This window comes from Candoia aspera, chromosome 17 (genome assembly GCF_035149785.1).
Source record: "Candoia aspera isolate rCanAsp1 chromosome 17, rCanAsp1.hap2, whole genome shotgun sequence".
NCBI lineage: Eukaryota > Metazoa > Chordata > Lepidosauria > Squamata > Boidae > Candoia > Candoia aspera.
Window position 1 is genome coordinate 11,244,398 of NC_086169.1, and position 21,097 is coordinate 11,265,494.

At 52.9% G+C, this 21,097-nt stretch overlaps 1 protein-coding gene across 1 annotated transcript; it reads right to left on the minus strand.

Moving 5' to 3' along the window:
• Positions 1-675: 675 nt before the first annotated feature.
• Positions 676-18,699, minus strand: LOC134506647 (ras-related protein Rab-11A-like). The gene is made up of 5 exons (XM_063316904.1): positions 18,501-18,699; positions 6,539-6,734; positions 5,028-5,221; positions 3,763-3,843; positions 676-1,088 (listed from the first exon to the last, which is right to left on the minus strand). Exons 1-5 carry the CDS (start codon positions 18,538-18,540, stop codon positions 946-948), a joined length of 654 nt encoding a protein of 217 aa, XP_063172974.1. The 5' UTR covers positions 18,541-18,699; the 3' UTR covers positions 676-945.
• Positions 18,700-21,097: the final 2,398 nt, after the last annotated feature.

Sequence of the window (21,097 nt, forward strand, 5' to 3'; positions counted from 1 at the left end):
TTTGTGAGACTCAGATCCATGTGAGCAAGCAGCAATGAGGACCTGATCCCCAGGAAGATTCCCACAGCAAACAGCAGCTTTCTGAACCTTGAGTACCAGCAGTTAGAAGTCACGCCGAACCAGCAAGCTGCATTTTTGCAGGCAGGCACACCCCAAACTTCCTGTCCTCAGAGGGAAATCTCACTCCCTGTGGACTCAGGGGAGTGTCCAGCTGAGGTGGATTTGCAGGCCAGGATCTTCCTGTGCGGGTGCCAGCAGCTAAACCAACCTACAGTGTTTCCCCTAGGATCCAGTCATGAGACTGAGGGCACTCCCTGGCAGCACCAGAGACTCTCAAGCTGGCTCAAGTCATCCAAAGAACTTGAGGTCCTGTGAGGAAAGTGACCCATTTTAAAGATGCGCCCCTTCCCCAAAAGTAGCCTTCCCGAGCAGCCTTGGCAGAAGCCCTAACAGTGGGTACCCTTTACTCTGCTGGCAGCCAGTGCAGCCACCCGGGAGGATGGACCCTTGAGGTCCAACACACTCCAGGGCTCTCCGGAGGTCTCCCTCAAGGCATCTGTGTATCACCCAGCCGACCAGAGAGAAGCCACTGCCTACAAGCCAAGGGGGCAAAGGAGTTGGGAAACTTTCCACAAGAACCTCAAGGGGCTGTTCAGCAGCCTCCTTCATGCGTCCTCCTCCCCCACCCCAAAATCTGTCAGGGGCTCAGAGGTGACTGAAGGCCATCCTCTCTCGGGAAATCCAGGACTTCTGGGCAGCAGAGGGGCACCTCAGCTGGAGCCAATGGGTAGCTTCAAGCGGTGTGGAGAAATGGGTGTGCATGACACAGAGCAAGGAGGGTGGGCGCTGGGTGGGCCTGGCACCGGTCTCTCCCCAGGGGGGCAGGGAAGGCACCTGGTGGTTTCTGGGCTGCCTCCTCACTCTGCAACCGTTTCCCACCAGAGGTTAGATGTTCTGGCAGCAAGGGGCTTGTCTCCCTTCCTGGTGGGTGGGCAGGACTTTGATGGGCTCGATGGTGGTGCTGTGGCTGAACTCTGCCTCGGGCTGCCCTCCAGCAAGTTGCCGCTGGGATACAATCCGGTAGATTTCTGGAGGGTAAGAAAACAAAGAAGAAGAAGAGATCAAGAAAAGGTGGCAAGAATATACAGAAGACCTGTATAGGAAGGATAACAATATCGGGGATAGCTTTGACGGGGTGGTCAGTGAGCTAGAGCCAGACATCCTGAAGAGTGAGGTTGAGTGGGCCTTAAGAAGCATTGCTAATAACAAGGCAACAGGAGACGACGGCATCCCAGCTGAACTGTTCAAAATCTTGCAAGATGATGCTGTCAAGGTAATGCATGCTATATGCCAGCAAATTTGGAAAACACAAGAATGGCCATCAGACTGGAAAAAATCAACTTATATCCCCATACCAAAAAAGGGAAACACTAAAGAATGTTCAAACTATCGAACAGTGGCACTCATTTCACATGCCAGTAAGGTAATGCTCAAGATCCTGCAAGGTAGACTTCAGCAGTTCATGGAGCGAGAATTGCCAGATGTACAAGCTGGGTTTAGAAAAGGCAGAGGAACTAGAGACCAAATTGCCAATATCCGCTGGATAATGGAAAAAGCCAGGGAGTTTCAGAAAAACATCTATTTCTGTTTTATTGACTATTCTAAAGCCTTTGACTGTGTGGACCATAACAAATTGTGGCAAGTTCTTAGTGGTACGGGGATACCAAGTCATCTTGTATGCCTCCTGAAGAATCTGTATAACGACCAAGTAGCAACAGTAAGAACAGACCACGGAACAACAGACTGGTTTAAGATTGGGAAAGGAGTACGGCAGGGCTGTATCCTCTCACCCTACCTATTCAACTTGTACGCAGAACACATCATGCGACAAGCTGGGCTTGAGGCATCCAAGGCTGGAGTTAAAATCGCTGGAGGAAACATTAACAATCTCAGATATGCAGATGATACCACTTTGATGGCTGAAAGCGAAGAGGAACTGAGGAGCCTTATGATGAAGGTGAAAGAAGAAAGTGCAAAAGCTGGTTTGCAGCTAAACCTCAAAAAAACCAAGATTATGGCAACCAGCTTGATTGATAACTGGCAAATAGAGGGAGAAAATGTAGAAGCAGTGAAAGACTTTGTATTCCTAGGTGCGAAGATTACTGCAGATGCTGACTGCAGTCAGGAAATCAGAAGACGCTTAATCCTTGGAAGAAGAGCAATGACAAATCTCGATAAAATAGTTAAGAGCAGAGACATCACACTGACAACAAAGGTCCGCATAGTTAAAACAATGGTGTTCCCCGTAGTAACATATGGTTGAGAGAGCTGGACCATAAGGAAGGCTGAGCGAAGGAAGATCGATGCTTTTGAACTGTGGTGTTGGAGGAAAATTCTGAGAGTGCCTTGGACTGCCAGAAGATCAAACCAGTCCATCCTCCAGAAAATAAAGCCAGACTGCTCACTTGAGGGAATGATATTAAAGGCCAAACTGAAATACTTTGGCCACATAATGAGAAGACAGGACACCCTGGAGAAGATGCTGATGCTAGGGAGAGTGGAAGGCAAAAGGAAGAGGGGCCGACCAAGGGCAAGGTGGATGGATGATATTCTAGAGGTGACGGACTCGTCCCTGAGGAAGCTGGGGGTGTTGACGACCGACAGGAAGCTCTGGCGTGGGCTGGTCCATGAAGTCACGAAGAGTCGGAAGCGACTAAACGAATAAACAAAGAAAACAAAGAGGAGGCCAAGTGGAGAGGGAAGCCTGTCCTGGCCTCAAGCAGAAGCAGGAGTGTGAAATCATGACCACAGGGGAGTAGATTAGGGCAGTAGATCCCAAGCAATGGGCCCACACACCTCCGATTCCCCTCCTGAAGTATATTAAAGGCTACAGTATATCATTATAATTAGTTTCACAAACGCCCTTGCATAATGTCATGTTCTCTCTGCAAAGGGAGTCAGTAAACACTGATGTCATGCTGAAGTGACTTCTCCCTTCAGTGTTTACCGACTCCGTCTGCACATTCAGCAGTCAGAACATGGGGATTTCCAAGTGCTTTTATTTGGCACCTATAAAGGGGAGGGGTTCGGATGGCCTCCTCATCTGGTGGGCTGCAAAACTTTCAACAAATAACAGGATCTAGCGGCCTTCTTAAAAGGAAAATCAGAACTGCTGAAGTAGGGAATGGACCTCCACTCCTTACGCCCGCAGAAGTTAGGAGGTGACACTGCAGAGCAGGTGTAGAAGCTGCTTAGACAGAGGCATCTTCTGGCCTTGCCCAACGTCTTGAGCACAAAACAGCCTAATGAACTCTGGCCACAGAATACACAAAGGCCCAAAATACAAACAAACCTGTACGGAGTTGAAACTAGCTCAGCTGTACATGACCTGTTTGCACCTGGTGTGTGAACGCAGCCTGTGTCAAAGGTTGGCCAAGTACTCCCCAGAGCACGCCTGCCCTCGCACTGGGCACAGCTTCCTCTAAAGTGAAACTGTCCTGTCTGCCCAAGATGGGCCTGCGGGCACTGCTCGAACGGGGTTCTGATTTGGACCGTGCCTTCCCAGACACGGTTTTGGCAGGAAGATCTTGCTGCAGGGAACTCCAGTTAAGCCTTCCTGGTGCTATGAACATCCAAGGTGCTTCGTGGGCCCCGTCAGAGCCCGTCCCATCAGCAAGCGCTGGGTCTGCCTGCCTTTCGCCACCCAGATTAGTGCACAACCAGGGTCCACCCAGGTGGGTGCGAAGGGAGAACTCGACGTACCTGTCAGGATATTGTGAAAGGCCGTCTCCACGTTGGTGGAATCCAGAGCGGACGTCTCTATGAAAGACAAGCCGTTCTTTTCTATGGCAGGCGAAGAGACAGAAAGAGACACCAGTCAGGGCTTGTCCACCCACGGTCTCTCTGACAGGCTCCATCCAACCCTCGTGTGCTTCTCAGACCAGTGCTGTGGCTCAAATCAGCTTTGTTGAAAGGCATCTCCCACCTTTCTAGGCACCCCCACCCCCGAGTGACACCACCGTTGGGCACCAACCTCAGAACATCTGCAGCTGGCAAGGAAAATGGCGCCACCCGAAGAACATCCCTTCCCACAGGTCCCTGTACCAGACTGTCTTCCTCTCAGTTAAATCCAGATTTTTTTTCTTAGGGCTTTGCAGATCCATTTTATGTTTTAATGTATATCTTTATCTTCTGGTTTTAAAATGTTTTGTAAGACACTCTGGGAAAACTTTTTTTTTTTTGAACTGCAGCATATAAATACATAAAATTAGGCTGAATGTTTTACAGTACTCCATCCATTTTAAAAATAGTGAGGTTATGTGTCCAGAAGACACAGCAAAAGTTCAGAATGAGGATCCAGGAATGTTAGGGGTTTTTTTTTTAATCTTAAAAAAAGAACACACATTTCTAGCTCCCAAGATTGTAAACCATGAACGGACAACCCACCGACCACCCCCAAGACCTCCTCAAACCCTGCTGCTGGAAATTTAGTGGGCAAACCAGAGTTTTCCAGATGAATTAATTCTGCCCCTGCCCTAATTTAGAAGTGAGTGATAAAATCAGTGACACCGTCACACCCCAGGGCTTGCCACGTGCCTCCAATGGCCAGCGGAAAAGACACACAGACTTCAATGTGACTGCCTCCTCCTGTTCAGCAGATACAAAGCTCAGGGAGGGGACTTGGCTGAGTCTCTGTCCCCCATGCTGGCACCCGAGGGCAATGCCCCTTGCTCCAGGCGCAGGAAACTCCCGGTCAAAAACCTTGAAGATTCGGTAGGTAGGCCGACCACGCGGACCAGCAACCTGGCCCAGAGACACCCTGAGGCTCTCCTCCGTCACAGGAGGATGCAAGGGTGATGCCCGAGGCTTGGCTAATGGGCACACTGAACAGATTAGCATGAATCAGTCACATGCCCAAGTCACTTCCTGTGGTGAAGAGGAATGAGCAAAGTGTTCTGAGGTGCCCAAATCTCCTCTAATGAAGGGAGGGGCCCTGGAGCCCTACCCATTGGGCAAGGGAGCCCTACCTGCAAAGCTCTTGGCCTCGTCAGTGGGCACGGCCCGCAGGTGGCGCAGATCACTCTTGTTGCCCACGAGCATGATGACAATGTTGGCATCAGCGTGGTCCTGCAGCTCCTTCAGCCAGCGCTCCGCGTTCTCATAGGTCAGGTACTTGGCGATGTCATAAACGAGAAGGGCGCCGACCGCTCCCCGGTAGTAGCTGCAGGGGGTGGGGGAGATGGGGAGGGGTGGAGTCACCTGGCAGCAGAAGCGAACCTTCGGCGATTTCTCCATCCAACCAAACTGGAGGCACCTAGTCCAACATGGCCCCCACCCCTCCGTCTTGCAGGTGGCTGTGTGGCTTTGCACAGGCATCTCAGCTGTGGCCAGAACAAGTACAAAGCCTTGTAGGACCCTCTCGCTAAGCCCGGGTATCTGCATCTGAGTTAATGGCTATCAGTTGTTAGCAGCACAAATGGGCTAACAACTGCAGTGAGGATTACTACATCACAGGTAGTCCTTGCTTAATGACCGTTCATTTAACAATGGTCTGAAGTTATGACAACCTTGGAAAAAGTGCTTTACAACCTGTACTTGCACTTACAACTGTTGCAAACCATCACACCACCCCGCGGTCACATGATTGCAATTCAGGCACTTGGCAGCCAGCTTGCATTTACGACCAGTAACGGCATCCTGCGGTCTCATGATCATCCATTGGGGAAGCTGGATTCGCTTAACAACCATGGTGATTCGCTTAATAACCACCATAAAAATGGTCATAAAATCGGGTCCAGTCCCTTGGTGACTCACTTAATGACTGCATCACTTAACAACCAATTTTCTGGTCCCATTGTGGTCGTTAAGTGAGGACTACCTGCACAGTCCCCTTTAACAATGTCATTGAAATTGCTAGCCTGAAGGAAGGAAGGAGTGCCACTGAAGACAAGGAGCTGCTTTCTCTTTGTTTTTCCTCATTCCTAACTCCCAAGACTTTGGAGCTGGTTGGCACACCAGAGTTCTGGTGCATGTTGCTAGTGTTCAAACAGGGGCGGTTTGCCACTTCACAAAATGGATGCCCTGATGGGAGTGCAAAAGGGACACTTCCATGAAAACTTGATGGCCAGGCTGGTTCTTGCATGAGCTACAAAGAACCACCTCAGCCAGAGGCTGACCCACAACTCCTGCCTTCTCTGAAACCCATAGATCAGTGTTTCTCAACCTTGGCAACTTTAAGCCGTGTGGACTTCGACTCCCAGAATTCCCCAGCCAGCTTTGCTTGCTGGGGAATTCTGGGAGCTGAAGTCCACACGGCTTAAAGTTGCCAAGGTTGAGATACTCTGCCATAGATGGATCCCTAAGCATCAGATCTCTCTTGCCTCAGCCCCCAAGCCGAAGGTCTGAGCTCCAGGAGGCCCCGACAAGCTAATTCAGAACCAGGGACCCGACTAGAGGGCAAGATCCATTAGGAAAGAAAACCACGATTAGCAAAGACACCCCCTGTTGGGCACCCAGATGCAGTTGCCGAGTCTCTTACGCGGAAGTGATGGCCCGGTAGCGCTCCTGGCCAGCTGTATCCCAGATCTGCGCCTTCACCGTCTTGTTCTCCACCTGGATGCTGCGCGTCGCAAACTCCACCCCGATGGTACTTTTGCTCTCCAGGTTGAATTCGTTCCGGGTGAAGCGCGACAGCAGGTTGCTCTTCCCCACGCCTGAGTCCCCAATGAGGACAACTGTAAGGAAGCAAGCAGCTTAGGGATTCATCAAAGTACCTCATCATGTTCCATGCTTTTTAAGAAGGGGTTGACCTCCTCCACTTCTTTTGAACCTCGAAGCTTCCAAGAGATTCCGTGGATGGGAACCCTCTGGGTTCTGGGTAGGGCCAACAGACCAGACTTTGCACAAACCAATTTGACATCAGATTTGACTTCAGAACCAGGACAAAGAGGCAGCAGAGCATTTAAACCTCCCAAGATGCTCTATTAACGACCTCAACTTGGCCACTTTAGCAGAAAAAAATTCACCAGCCCAACAGCTTTTACATTCATCCATATGTTTCAGGCTATTTCAGAAAGTGTAGACACACAATGGGTTTTTAACACATTACCAATATTGCACCATTTAGCAATAGTAATCTGTGCCCCTTGGACAGATTCACCTTGTAACCACTATGCCTCCCCGCCCTTTCCAAAGTACTTTAAATCCTACATCAGTTAGTCCCTCCATATACCTGAAGAGTAAGCTTCAGCTCACAACTTATGCCTTATAGCAGTGTTTCTCGACCTCAGTAACTTGAAGAGGTGTGGACTTCAACTCCCAGAATTCCCCAGCCAGCAATCCACACCTCTTCAAGTTACTGAGGTCAAGAAACACTGCCTTATAGTCAAACCTGTTACTCTTCAGTGGTGCTGCCAGACTCTTTCTGAATGTTATCCATCTGCAAAAGAATACAAGAAGGTAAAGGCAGCTTTACAAAGCAACTTCAGGCCCCTTTATGGAGAGAGCAGCACTCTGGTCTTCTGAGCAAGCCCCAAAAGGGGATCTGAAGGTCAAGCCAGAAAACACCCGCCCGGCTCCTGAGCTGCTGGCTTTGCTTGGCCTCTGCCAGACCTGCATGTGATGTGCGTGGCACGTGGCCCGTCCCACACCTGTCCCGCAAGTTGACAGCGTGGCTTCAGGAAGGAGCCGCCCTGAGGGCCAGCCCTGACTCACTAGCTGAACGCTGTTTGGGCAGCACAAAGGGTGGGGCGGGGGCAGCTCAGTTCACAGGACCAGACGGCCTCCTAGGACATGCTTTAGAGAGCAGCGTCTGCTGGTATGCTGGCATTTTGTGCTCTTGTTTTTTTAATGCGGGGCGGGAGGTTTCAAGTCTGTGAGTGGTCCAAAGTAGCAGCTCCTGCTACCCTTTGTCCGAAACTGGCCAAAGTGTGTCATAATTTTTGAACGGGGTCCCTGTCCCACCTCCTGCACTACTTCCTACGATGCTCATCTCTGCTTATCCATCAAGCTATGAGAATACACTGGGACTCCCCCTTCCCCCCGCCCAACTTTCTAACCATGGTTACGCCTTCCCAGCAGTAACCATGCTTAGATGCAAAGCCTGATTCAGCAAATACGAACTAGGAACACCCTCCAGGCCAAATGCATACACAAGGCACCGCCCCCAGGCACGATTTGCCCAGCTACTCAACACACTGCTGCGGCTGTGCATCTCGCTTGGTTGGATTTCCCTACTGGCATTTGCCAAAACGGGTTGGTTTCAGGCAGTCCAGAAGGAAAGAGAAAGGGTAGGACGCACGTGAAAACCAGGGGGAGCCTCCATGTCATGCGCTGCCTACTACTGAGTAAAACACAGACACTAATTCAGGGAAGATCAGGTTCTGGTTTATTTCAGCATAGTGCATAGCTAGAAAAAGCTGAGAGTGAAGGGAGCGCGCCGGTACGGGGTTTAAATAGCCCGCGCCAGTCAGCGCCCCCCCCACCTTGGGTTGTGTCATCCCCCCAAGTCCTGTATGCTTTGTTGCCAGTAGGTGAGGGGTCGCGGGGCCCCTGCTGGTGCCCCGGGCTTCTCTCATAATCGTTTTCTTCCTCCGGCCGGTGATTGCTGTCAGCTGGGCGATATCCTTTGCGCTCCTGCTGACAGCTTAAGGCGTGCCTCGTGATCCGCCCTGTCTTTGTCGCTCTTTCTTCCCCCTTTGTGTTCTCTTTACTGGTTTTTCTGGCTGGGGTCGTTCCCTTCTCCTCGGGGTCTGTGTCTGTTGTTGTGCGTCGCTTTGCTTATCTTTTAATCCCTTGCTCTTGTTTCCATGGTATTGTTATGAGTGCCATTGTGCTGATGCATTCAGCTCAACGGTGCTCATGACATACTGCCCCCCTTTCGAATGGTAGCCCCCCCCCCCCGGCATTCCGGTTTTTCCGGGAGAGCTGTCAAATTTTTTTTTTTTTTTGTATTTCCCGCCGGAGTGCTTTCACCCCTCCCCTTGCTCCGCCCTCTACCTCGTTTCCATCTTTTGGGTGTGTTCCGAGTAAGCATGCCTCGACCACACCCTGCGAGTACGCATGCCTCGACCACACCCTGCTCATTCTTGCTCAGTTCGTGAGAGGAGGCGTGGCTGGTCGGGTGCTGTTTCAACTCCAGGTAGGATCCTTTTTGTTTTGTTGATTGTTTTGTTTTGATGTTCATCGTGTTGTCATGTGTGCATCCTGGCCATTTGCCCTCTGGCGATGCACCTATGACCAATCTTCCCTCCGCAATGGGCCTGGAGAGGGTGGGGGGAGGGTGAGTCTCAGGGGGGAGGAGGTCTACTCAAGTCGCAGGCTTGGGGGGTCCCTTCCCCTGGGGGCGACACGGGTGGGGGGGGAGGCCCGAGGGGGGAAGTGTGTCCTAGGGGCCGGTTCGGCTGGGCGCCCCTTTGGTTTGTCGGGGTACGTCATGTGGAATGCTCGGGTCAGGTCCGGTGCCTTAACGTGTTGAGCCGCCACCCATTCTGGGTGGGAGAAGTGTTTCCATTTTACTAAATAGTATAGTGTGCCCCGTTGACGGCGGGAATTGAGTATTTCTTTTACCTCAAAATGTTGTTGGCCGTCGATCATCACTGGGGAGGGCAGAGGCGTGCTTGGGTGCCATCGGGAGGTGGTTGTTGGTTTCAGGAGGCTGCTGTGGAATACCGGGTGGAGTCTCCATAGATTGTGCGGCAGGTCCAGGCGTACTGCCACCGGGTTCACTATCTGTGTTACTCGAAGCAGCCCGATATACTTAGGCCCCAGTTTCTTCGAGGGTTGAGGTGATTTCATGAATTTGGTGGACAGGTAGACCATATCCCCTACCTGGAATGTCGGTTGCTGGCGCCGGTGCTTGTCGGCCTGTTCTTTGTAGGCGGACTGTGCTTCCTTCAGCGCTGCCATGATTATTGGCCACGATTCCGCTATCTTCCGTCCCCAGTCACTAGCACCCACTTGGGGTCCCGGGGGTTGCGGTAGCTCCGGTATGGGTACGAACTCGCGCCCGGAGACTACTTCGAACGGGGTTTTCCCTGTACTCGTGTGAATGGCATTATTGTAGGCGACTTCTGCAAACGGAAGCAGGTCGACCCAGTCGTCTTGGTGGTAATTGGTATATGAGCGTAGGAATTGTTCTAGTGTGGCATTGAGGATCTCTGTGGCTCCGTCCGTCTGGGGATGCCAGGCTGTGGATAGGGCTTGTTGGGTCCCAATCAGTTTTAGAAAAGCCCGCCAGAATTTCAAGGTGAATTGTGTGCCCCTGTCGGTCACCACGCGTACGGGACATCCGTGTAACCTGTACACATGTACGAGGAAAAGTTTAGCCAGCTGCTGGGTGGACGGGACTGATGAGCAAGGGATGAAGTGTGCCTGTTTAGAAAAGTAGTCTTTCACCACCCAAATGGTTGTTTTCTTCTGGCTGGGTGGTAGATCTACTATAAAATCCATGGAGATTTCCTCCCATGGTCAGGAGGGTTCCGCCACCGTTTGTAGTAGTCCCGGGGGCTTACCCGGTGCCCGTTTGGCCATAGCGCATATCGGGCAGGATGCTACGTAGGCCTTAACGTCCTGTCTCAATGCGGGCCACCAGAATTGTCGTCGTGTTAGGTGCAGGGTCTTTAGAAACCCGAAGTGTCCCGCTTGTTTGCTGTCGTGTGATCTGCGCAGGATTGCCTGGCGCTGCGAGTCCGGGACATATATTCTGCCTTCCCCCCATGCTAAGTCCTGTTCCATTGTCACCTTGTCGGGGTTTGCTAGTAGCCAGGGGTCGGTTTTGAGGGCGGCGGTGAGGTCCGCGCGTATCCCTCCTGGCAGTCGCGGGTGGCGCCGTCTGGTCGCTGGTTGGCTTGCCGTCGGTTGAGACGTGGGGTTGAGCTGTTTCTGAGCGCTGCTTCGGGTGGTCACTGCCATTCCCAGCTGGGAGGCGGATAGGACTGTCCCAATCATATCTGGGACGGGCTCTTCGTCTTGGGGCAGTCGGGAGAGGGCGTCAGCCAGGAAGTTCTTTTTGCCTGGTATGAACTTCAGTTGAAAGTTAAAGCAGCTGAACAATTGGGCCCATCTGACCTGTTTCGGGCTGAGGCGTCTGGGCGTCCGGAGGGCCTCGAGGTTCCAGTGGTCTGTCCAGACCTCGAATGGTTGGGTGGCTCCTTCCAGTAGATGCCTCCATGTTTCTAGTGCCGATTTTACCACGAATGCCTCCTTCTCCCATACGTGCCAGCGCCTTTCCGTCTCCGAGAATTTCCTTGACAGGTAGGCGCATGGTTTCAGGATTCCTGCCGGGTCCTTTTGGAGCAGTATGGCCCCCAGGGAGAAGTCTGAGGCATCAGCTTGGACCACGAACGGCTGTTCTGGGTCCGGATGTGCGAGGATTGGCTCCGTCGTGAACAGCGCTTTCAGTCTGTTGAACGCTGTCTGACACGCGGGAGTCCAATTTAGTACTGTCCCTGGGTACTTGGCTCGCCGTGTGTCCCCAACTCCTTCAGTTTTGAGGAGATCTGTTAGGGGGAGGGCTATCTCCGTGAACCCCCGTGCGAATGACCTGTAGAAGTTTGCGAAGCCGAGAAGCTTTGAAGTTGGCACCTGTTACGTGGGCGTTCCCAATTCACCACCGCCTCGACTTTTGCGGGGTCCATTTCTATGCCTTCGCCAGAGATTCGGTACCCCAGGTAGTCTAGGCGTGCTTTATGGAATTCGCACTTAGATGGTTTGGCATAGAGCTTCGCCCTTCTTAGCTTTTCGAGGACTTGCCTGACTAGGGTTACGTGTTCTTCGTGCGTCTGGGTGTAGATGAGGACATCATCTATGTAAACTAGTACCCCTTTGAACAGGTGTTCATGCAGTACCTCATTGATGAGCTGCATGAACACTCCCGGGGCCCCCGCTAGTCCGAATGGCAGTACCTTGTACTGAAAGGCACCTAGGGGGCAGTTGAACGCTGTTTTCCATTCGTCCCCCTCCCTGATCCGGATCCTGTAATAAGCCTCGCGGAGGTCCAGTTTGGAGAATACTCTTCCCGTGGACAGGTGGGTGAGCATGTCTTTCACGAGGGGTAGGGGGTATTTATTGGATAGGGACGCCGCATTGAGGCCCCGGTAGTCGGTGCAGAGCCGTAAGGTGCCGTCTTTTTTCTCTCGGAATAGGACGGGCGCTCCGACCGGTGAGCATGCTGGCTCTATGAAACCCCTAGCCAGGTTTTTATCGATGAACTCCCGGAGGGTTGTCATCTCCTTCAGGGTCATCGAGTAAATCTTCGGCCTGGATAAGGGGACATCGGGAAGCAGCTCAATTCTACAGTCCGTCTTGCGGTGGGGGGGTAGTTGGTCCGCCTCCTCTTCCCCGAAGACCTCTGAGAAATCAGCATATTGTTCAGGTAGGTCTTCTGGGGTTGCTGTGTTGTCCTGGGCTGCTGCCTCTGCCCGTCCCACTGTGGGGTTGATCCTGCCCGCCGGAACTGGTGCCCGGTACATGCCGTCGTCGAATTGGAAGGTGCGGGGCTTCCAGTTAATGCGCGGGTTGTTGGTCGCGAGCCACGGTATTCCTAGTACTATGATGGGTCGCCCTATGTGGGTTACCACAAAAGATGTTCGCTCGGTGTGGGTGCCCATTTGCAGGGTGACAGGCTCGGTCTGCGTCATGGCTGGTTTCCCTCCCGCTGTTGAGCCGTCCACTTGGTGGAAAGCCAGCGGTGTGGGGAGGGGGAGGCAAGGCAGGTCGAGCTTGGCGACGATGTCGGGGTGGATCGGGTTCTTGGAGCACCCCGAGTCCACTAGCGCCGCAGCCATGGTGGCTCTGTTGCCGAAGGAAAGCCTGATTGTCCCCATTATTACGGAGCTTTCGCCGCTCTGTCTATGTGTTTCGTGCCCGTCCCACCGCCTGCCTCGCGGCGCATTTTAAGGCAGGCGGGGAGCGTTTCCCGCCAGCCGGTCTGGGACTTCGGCATCCTCCCCCGCCAAGTAAGCGTCCAAGTCTTCGTCCGGTGTCGCTGTGGCTCCGGTCATCCGGCGGTGGGGGGGCGGCGGTGGGTTAGTTGGTTTGAACGTCGTTTTCGGTGCGGGTTTGGGAGCGCTAGTTAGTGTTCTGTTGGAGAAGCAGTCTGCCGCTTTGTGCCCCATTTTCCCGCACTTCGCACAGGGTCCGCGAGCAAACCTCTTTTGGTACGTGGGACCAGCCGGCCCCAAGTGTGGTGCGGGTACCTTTGGGCTGGTGCTTGTTTTGTCCTCTGCCGTCATTAAGAACGTGCGATGAGCATGTTCCGCTCTCCCCGCTAGGTAGATCCAGCCTTGCAGTGTCTCCGGGTCATCCCAGTAGAGTGCCCATTGGAGTACCTCGCGGCTGAGGCCCCTTTTGAACATCTCTAGCAGGGTAGTCTCAGACCAGTCATTAATCTTCCCTGCGAGGGCTTTAAATTCGAGGGCGTAGTCCACGACAGTTCGTGTGCCCTGTTTGAGGGCTTGAAGCGCACTTTTAACCCTCTCCTTGGCTAGCGGGTCCTCAAAATAGTGCTTCATCTCAGTGATGAAGGCGTGGAAGTCAGAGAGGGCTGGGGAATTGGACTCGTACATTTGGACGTACCAGTCCGCCGCCCTGTCTTGCAACTTGATCACCACGGCTGTGATTTTGTCCGCTTCGGAGTCAAAGGAGTGTCCGTGCCGCCCCATGAACTCCCTGGCATTCGTGACGAAAAACAACAGCTTTGCGGGGTTCCCGAAGAAAATGGGGAAGTCCTTTGGGGCCCTGGTGTTCGGTGGATCCCCTCTCCTCGCGTCCCGTCCCATGGCTTCTTCCGCCGGGGAAGTGTGCCTGTTAGCATTTGGCCTATGGGGGTGCCAAGACCCGCTCGGGGTTTGAATAGGGGTGTGTACCTGCATGGGTATGTTCATGTGAGGCATGGAGGACATCAGCGACTGCAGCATGGTCCCAAGGTCCCTTAGTTGGGCTTCCATGGCCGTGAGTCTGGCTTGCATTTCTCGGTCCAAGGTCCGCGCCGCAGCTGTGATCGGACCGGTCGGTGTCTCCGCGTAGTTGGGCCACCGGTGGGGGTCAGGCATTTCCATCCGCTGGTCAGCTCCCTCGACTTGGGAGCGAATCGGCTGGTTCGTCCCTCCGTCCTCCACCACGTTTCTTGCAGTTGGGCTGAAGCTCCACACCTGTGGCTGGGGTGCGATGTGGGGTGGGGAGGTCTCCACGGGTCTCGGGAGGCATGTTGCTCCCTCCCGTGGTCGGGTCGCCTCCGCCTCCCTCCAGGGGTGGGGCTGAGGCTCGGGATGGGCCGGGAGGGTGTCTGTGGCTCCTGGGGTCCGCGCTGCCTCTGGCCTCTGTCAGTTCTCCTCCGCCTCTCACCGTGCGGCTCGCCCGTCCTGGCTGCGATGCGTCGGCTCCATTGCTCTCTGCTCGTGTTCTTCTCGCCGTCTGTTCCTCCCGCGGCTCGTTGTTGTCCGGTGGGGCTTGGCGAGGCTGAGTTTATGACTCTCAGCTTTATGTCATGCGCTGCCTACTACTGAGTAAAACACAGACACTAATTCAGGGAAGATCAGGTTCTGGTTTATTTCAGCATAGTGCATAGCTAGAAAAAGCTGAGAGTGAAGGGAGCGCGCCGGTACGGGGTTTAAATAGCCCGCACCAGTCAGCGCCCCCCCCACCTTGGGTTGTGTCATCCCCCCAAGTCCTGTATGCTTCGTTGCCAGTAGGTGAGGGGTCGCGGGGCCCCTGCTGGTGCCCCGGGCTTCTCTCATAATCGTTTTCTTCCTCCGGCCGGTGATTGCTGTCAGATGGGCGATATCCTTTGCATTCCTGCTGACAGCTTAAGGCGTGCCTCGTGATCCGCCCTGTCTTTGTCGCTCTTTCTTCCCCCTTTGTGTTCTCTTTACTGGTTTTTCTGGCTGGGGTCGTTCCCTTCTCCTCGGGGTCTGTGTCTGTTGTTGTGAGTCGCTTTGCTTATCTTTTAATCCCTTGCTCTTGTTTCCGTGGTATTGTTATGAGTGCCGTTGTGCTGATGCATTCAGCTCAACGGTGCTCATGACACTCCACCATACCATCGCAGTCACTACCTTGACTTTTCTGACATGCCCTGCGGACACCCCTGGGGCGAGAGCCAATCTGGAGGCAGGAAGATCAGCAGGCAGGAGAATCCACTGCTGGTTTCCTCCCTCCAGGACAGAAGGGGAAACCCAGCCGGAGGTGTGAAGCGAACTGAGGTGGAGACTAAGCAGGGCAGGCCAATCCTTGCGAACTTGTTTTCCCTTAATACACCTCGAAGGAAGCAGGCCCTCTGTCGCTGCTGAAGTGGATTTCTCAACTGGGTGCAGTGCTGGACTGTCCTGCCTACTGACAAGGGCACCCGCTCTGTTTGGCTTCTGCCCCAGTAAAACCCTAATTGTGTGTTCTTTTCAGATCTAGCTGACTCTCAGAGTCTCTAGAAACAGAATTTCCTGACAACAGCAGGGATGTTTCTCAGCTATGGAAGAAGCTCGAGTGAGTCACCAATTCTCAAGGTTTCATTCAGACTGTTCATGAGCTGGAGGAGAATGGAGATTTCCCCCCACACACACACACACACACGATGGTCTAATGATCATGCCCCTTTGATGTTCCTCCAACAGTGCAGGACAAACACGTTGCAGAGGAAGTTTAAGTAGTTGTGGACAGCTTTTGATTAATCTGCTGTTTGCAACATAAACAAATCTGGGTGGGCTGGGGAACAAGGTGGCCAGCTGAAGGGTCCTGCTTATAAAAATGGGATTGTTACATGCAGGAAAAGCAGCAACCTGGGCCTTCAGCTGCTCAGGTGCAGCAGCAGCTGCCCTGGGTTCTCCAAGAAGTCACTCAGGCTGTCCTGTGCCGGCCTTCGACACCCAGGGGGCTCCAGGTGCCCTGGCAGGGAGCAGTCCACACCTGCTTGCAACCTAGCCCAGGACCTCCTCCCTTGCAGCAAGATGCTGCTTGGCTGGCATGGCTGGATCCACACCCTCCCTCCACAGGGGAGCAACCCCGAGAAAGGATCAGAGATAGTTGGAACCCTGCCTGTTGGCTCCTGCACGCCATTCTTACGGTGGCCGCCTATTCCCCATAAGACAAAAGGCTGCTTGCAAACCCAAAGGCGGTGTGGAGAATGAGAAGGGGGTGTGGCTGCTGAGGCCGCCCTTCCTGCCTTTGCAAAGGAGGAAGAGGCCGGTTATTGGAAGGTGAGGTGATGACCAGCCCAGGAGGTCCTGACTCACTCCCAGGAGCCCAGGCCCTTGTAGCAAACCTCAAGACAGAGTGGAAGCGAGACGCCCTTGATCTTGGCCTGGTGGAGGGCCAGACCGCAGACTTCCTGCCTCACTATGGCAGAAGAGACTTGCATCAGGCTGGGGTTCCAGGCAGGAGCCCTGTTTGGTCTTGAGAAGGAGGCCACCACCAGTAGATGGAGGTGAAGCTTCCCAATCAGTTCATGAAGACCAGCCAGCCAGAGCGAGGCTTGAGAGGTGGATTTCCATCTGGGAAACCCAAGCGGATCATCCCGGCTGCGCCAGAGTCCACTGGATCAGTCTTACGCTCCTCTCAAGGAGGTGATGGCTGTGAGAAGACAGGATGCCAAAGGGCAAAGTCAATCTTTGGCAGCTATTCTTATGAATGAATGAAAGGTAAGTTAAAACTGCCTGAACATACTGTACACAGACTTCTGACACTGTCCATGCATTCACACAAATCACCAAGACGGAACCGGTCCAGTTCTTGAGACCAGCAGGAGGGAACCTCCCGGAGATGCCCTCTTGCCCAAAGCTCAGCTCTCTGGGGTGTGGGGAAGGGCCCCAAGACTAGGAATGCTCTCCCCTGGGAGGTGCGCTGGGCCCCCACCCTCCCTACATTCAGCGAGATGACACAAACCCTTTTGAAAGATTGCAATGATGATGACTTACATTTTTTTTAAAAAAGTACATTTTAACTTGTATTCTTAATTAATATATGTGGCCTTGGCAGCATGCACAGAAAAGCAGAGTACACATTTAATAATAAATGTAGAAGTCATCTTACAATCTACTTGATTTCAACTTAAAAGTGTTCAGCTTATTCAACAAGGAATATTTAACTAATCCGTGGCTTAGTGCAATGAATGAACCTGGCTGAAGATCTAGCACCAGGGAGAGGCGCTCCAGAAAGCCAAAACACACACAGGTTTTGTCTTTGCATCTTTCTGACACTAATATGATAGCTAGATTACACAACATGCTGAATGGATCACTAAAAGCTTGGCAGCTGCATTCACACAACACGCTATTCTCGGTTTCTTGATTTGCATCTTAGGCTGGTACATACAATACTGATCTATCTGGTTAGCTCATGGTGCAGCATATTAGGCAAATCCAGAAAAACAAGTTAATCCAGTAGCCAGGTTAAGGGTGTTGTGTGAACCCAACCACAGATGGGAATCCATTTGCAAAGGCTCTTTGCCAAGCGGCCTTGTAAGAGTTAGGAGAAAGCAATGTGCTCAGCAGCCAAGCACCCACCAGAACCCAGAAGGGAGGCTGCGTTCTCCATTGCAGGCCTTTCCCCCAGCACAACCTTCTTGCCCAAAATTAGCACCTGCTGTTTCAAAATAAAGGCTCCCAGCCACTCCAGCAAAAACAAACTGGAGGGAACCAAACAAACAGGTTTTAGATTGGGCCCCCCAAAATGAACCCCAGGGACCCCCCACAGCTGCATTCCCACAGGATAATTCATGTGGTTACAGAGCATTCTGCTTTCTCACACATTAAACAAGTGTTTCTCAACCTTGGCAACTTTAAGAGGTGTGGACTTCAGCTCCCAGAATTCCCCAGCCAGGCTCTTAAAGTTGCCAAGGTTGAGAAACACTGATATAAACAGACAAATGAACCAAATGGGCACCAAAAGCTTTTCAGCCCCAGGGTAACTGATCAGTGTTAACTTGACTGACCAGGATGTGCGAAAGCAGCAGCCAGATACCTGGCTGGGATGAGATCTGATGACAGGTGGGCGAAGAGTGGGGCACCGGATGGCTTGAGGGGGGCTGGCCTCAAGGTCTACAACCCTCAGCCTTTCTCCCTGGGGTGGGTGGGGAACTAGAGTTAAGCAAAGTCTGGAGGGCCACCCCCTCCCGTTGGCTGGGACTGCAATTCCCAGAACTCTGCCTTGGCTCGGAATTTGGGAAGGGGAGTGCTAGCCCACCTGGAGAAGGTCAGGGCAAGCGGAGGGCGCATTGTCCCTTGCAGAGGCGGCTCAGCCGGGAGGGGAAAAGGGGAAGGAAGAAAAAGGAAATTCCCAAGGACAGGACGGGGCGGGGGCAGCACTGAAAGTTCAGGGCTCTGCGGAACTGCTTAGGCAGGGAACCCGGGCGATCTCTTCCAAGCCCAGTACGATCACGGAGCCGGAAAATCCGAAGCGAGCAGCGTTCCCACCTGAAAAGTCAGCGTGAAGGAAGGGCAACTGCCGCGGTCAGATTACGAAGCAGGGAAGGGGGCCAAGTGTGTAAGTTCGCGACAGTTTGGAAAAGGACTTACTCTTGAACAGGTAGTCGTATTCGTCGTCCTTGCCCCGCATGGCTCCTCGACTTCTGGGGTCCCTCCCCACCGAGCAGGCCAGAAACACCTGCGCGCCTCTCCTCGGCCCGGAAGAGCTGCGGGTGATCTCACGGCCCTGCGATTTCCTGCGTTTAACCGGCTTCAGGTAGGACAGCCGGGAGGCGGTGGAAGGCAGGCTCTCCCGGACTGCCGCTGGCTGGCTGGCTGGCGCCCCCTCCCCGGCTGTGATTGGCCCAGCCGTGCACCTGCAGTTTTATTGACTGCGGACGGCGATCCAGGTGCTCACCTGGCCAGGCAGGTAGGAAGGAGGGGGCAGGCACGCGCTCCCTCCCCCTCTTTAAAGGGCCAGCCTCGCTCCACAAAAAAGGGAAGAAAACAAGGGTGGAGCGTAAGTGCTCCTTCCTGCCCATTTGCAGTCTCCACACTACTCGGCTAACTCCATCCTAGCAAAATAAATGGTGTGTGCAGTTGTTTTCAAGCACCAGCTGAATCAACCCGAAGACCGGATTCTGTGTGGTCAGCTGTGGAAGTGGAGACCCCCCTGGCTGTACAGCTGCTTCTCTTGGCTGCAGAGAGAGACTTGCTCCGAGCCTGAAACCACCACATCAGCCTCCGTTCTGGGGTCTATTTTCCCGGATTAGCCCAAAGACTTCCAACTCCATCCTACCAGATGTTCTTGGAAAGGTCCTCATCAAGATTTACTGACCACAAACATTGCCTGTTATTTATTTCCAGATTCTGGTAATCACAGGTAAAATGCGCTTGGAGATGGAAGTACTACATGCTGTGGTGGTCAACTAGGACAGACCAAGTACTGTATCGGTGAATACGTCTCACCCGTTCATAATACATTTAATCTGTACTTAAATCTGGATTAATGAAGCACGGCTGTTTGGAGCTGGGATAATCATTTTTATCATTTTGCCCTAGCTCTGAAAACTACGAAGAACCAATTTTTTAAAACAGCTCTTGATACTTCACCAAAAACCCCACCTGTTCTCCTTAGGGCAGAGTTTGGCCTATTCTTAGTGAGTGCTTGGCTACCTTAATGCCAGTCAACGGTTCTTGCCAGGAGATGGTAGATTCCTGGTTCCCCGGTGCTTTGAAGCGCTGAAACGTCAGATTAAAAATCAGCACTTGACAGTTCTATATTCTTTCCATCCATGGGAGCCCTGCCTAAGTGGCCCCGAGCAGCTGAGTGTCTGGATTTTCTTCTGAGTGATCTTAGGGATGCTGGGTGAGGCCCTGAAGTCTTGACCGGATGCATGATGCAGAGCTGAAAACGGGCTGCTTACCTACCAGGTACAACCTTATACAAATTAAACCAGTTCTATGTCTGTCTGAAATCCAGTAGGTACATCATACAGCCCATACTTAAGTAGCTTGCTAATTAACAGTCACGGGGCACTTTGTCAAATGCACTGCTGAAGTCCATACAGGTCACAGCCTTCCCACAATTTACTGAGGAAGTTCTCTGGTCCAAGTTGATCGGCAAGGTTTCTTCTGGACGCATCCATGCCGACTCCTGGTTGTAATCTGCAGGGCTGCTTGTGACATGTTTGGCGCAGAGATGCAGCCAGAGCACCTTATAGTGACCCTTGAAGAAAAAGCCAGAGGAGTGGAGCGTGGAGTGGCCAACCCTCAGCTAATGTGAGAGGAGGAGGAGGTCGCCGTCAAGAAAGAGAAACTTGCTTTCCATAAGGAAGAGGATCAGACAAAGAGCGAGCCAATTCAGTGGACAGGAATGACTACTAGAACACACTTTTCACTGCTGGAACTCAGACCATCACAGAAGGAACATGCTCTGAGCCTTCAAAGAACAGGAGGAGATGCTGTGGAGCAGGAGGTAGGATGGTGAATCCCCGACGGGCGGAGGGGCTGGCCCAGTCTGCTCAGACACTGGCCACACAAGCTGGGGGCTTCGGGTCTTGGCATGGGGAGGCGTTGGCCATGGGGAAGGAGTCTCTCCAGCAGGGCTGGCACTCTGCATTTTGTCCTTCTCTTGCACGGGGGTGGGGGGTGGAGAGTGAGTGGCGCTGGCTTGATGTCCCACAGCCTCCTCCCCGTGTCCTCCTGAGCAAGATGCGATCACAAGGGTCCTCCTTTGAACCTGCCGGGCCGCCAGGGACAGGATGTCCTGGATTTGGGGACCTGAAGGACCTGTCCAGGAGAATCACATTTCCTCCTCTGGTTAAGGGGGATCCAAGATGCCTTGCATACCCCTCCCAGTTCCCTTCACTTTGCAACGCACCCTTTTTCAAGACCCACTATTGGGTTTTTTTTCCAAAGAGGACCATCGCATGAAGCCATGTGATAAAAATACACACCCAAACTTCCAGAGTAGTGTATTTACAAATATGTTTATATATACATATTTATAAATGTATATGCACAGTATGACAGATTCCATCCCAGAAAGCCACATTTCTGTCTTGCAGGTGGAGGCATTAAAAAAAAAATCAACCAAGATATGCAAACGGGCAAAAGAAATCACTGCAGGTTAGACCTCCCAGCGTGGAGCGATTGGGTCAGGAACTGAAGGAGGGAGCAAGAACTGCCCACAGAGCCCCCCCCCC

Excerpts from the sequence above, each read along its gene's own strand:
- LOC134506647 (XM_063316904.1), bottom strand. The coding sequence starts at position 18,540 with ATGCGGGGCAAGGACGACGAATACGACTACCTGTTCAAGA. Across the intron at positions 6,735-18,500 it reads ATACGACTACCTGTTCAAGA|TTGTCCTCATTGGGGACTCA; the intron begins GTAAGTCCTTTT and ends GCTTCCTTACAG. Across the intron at positions 3,844-5,027 it reads CGAGGCCAAGAGCTTTGCAG|AAAAGAACGGCTTGTCTTTC; the intron begins GTAGGGCTCCCT and ends CGCCTGCCATAG.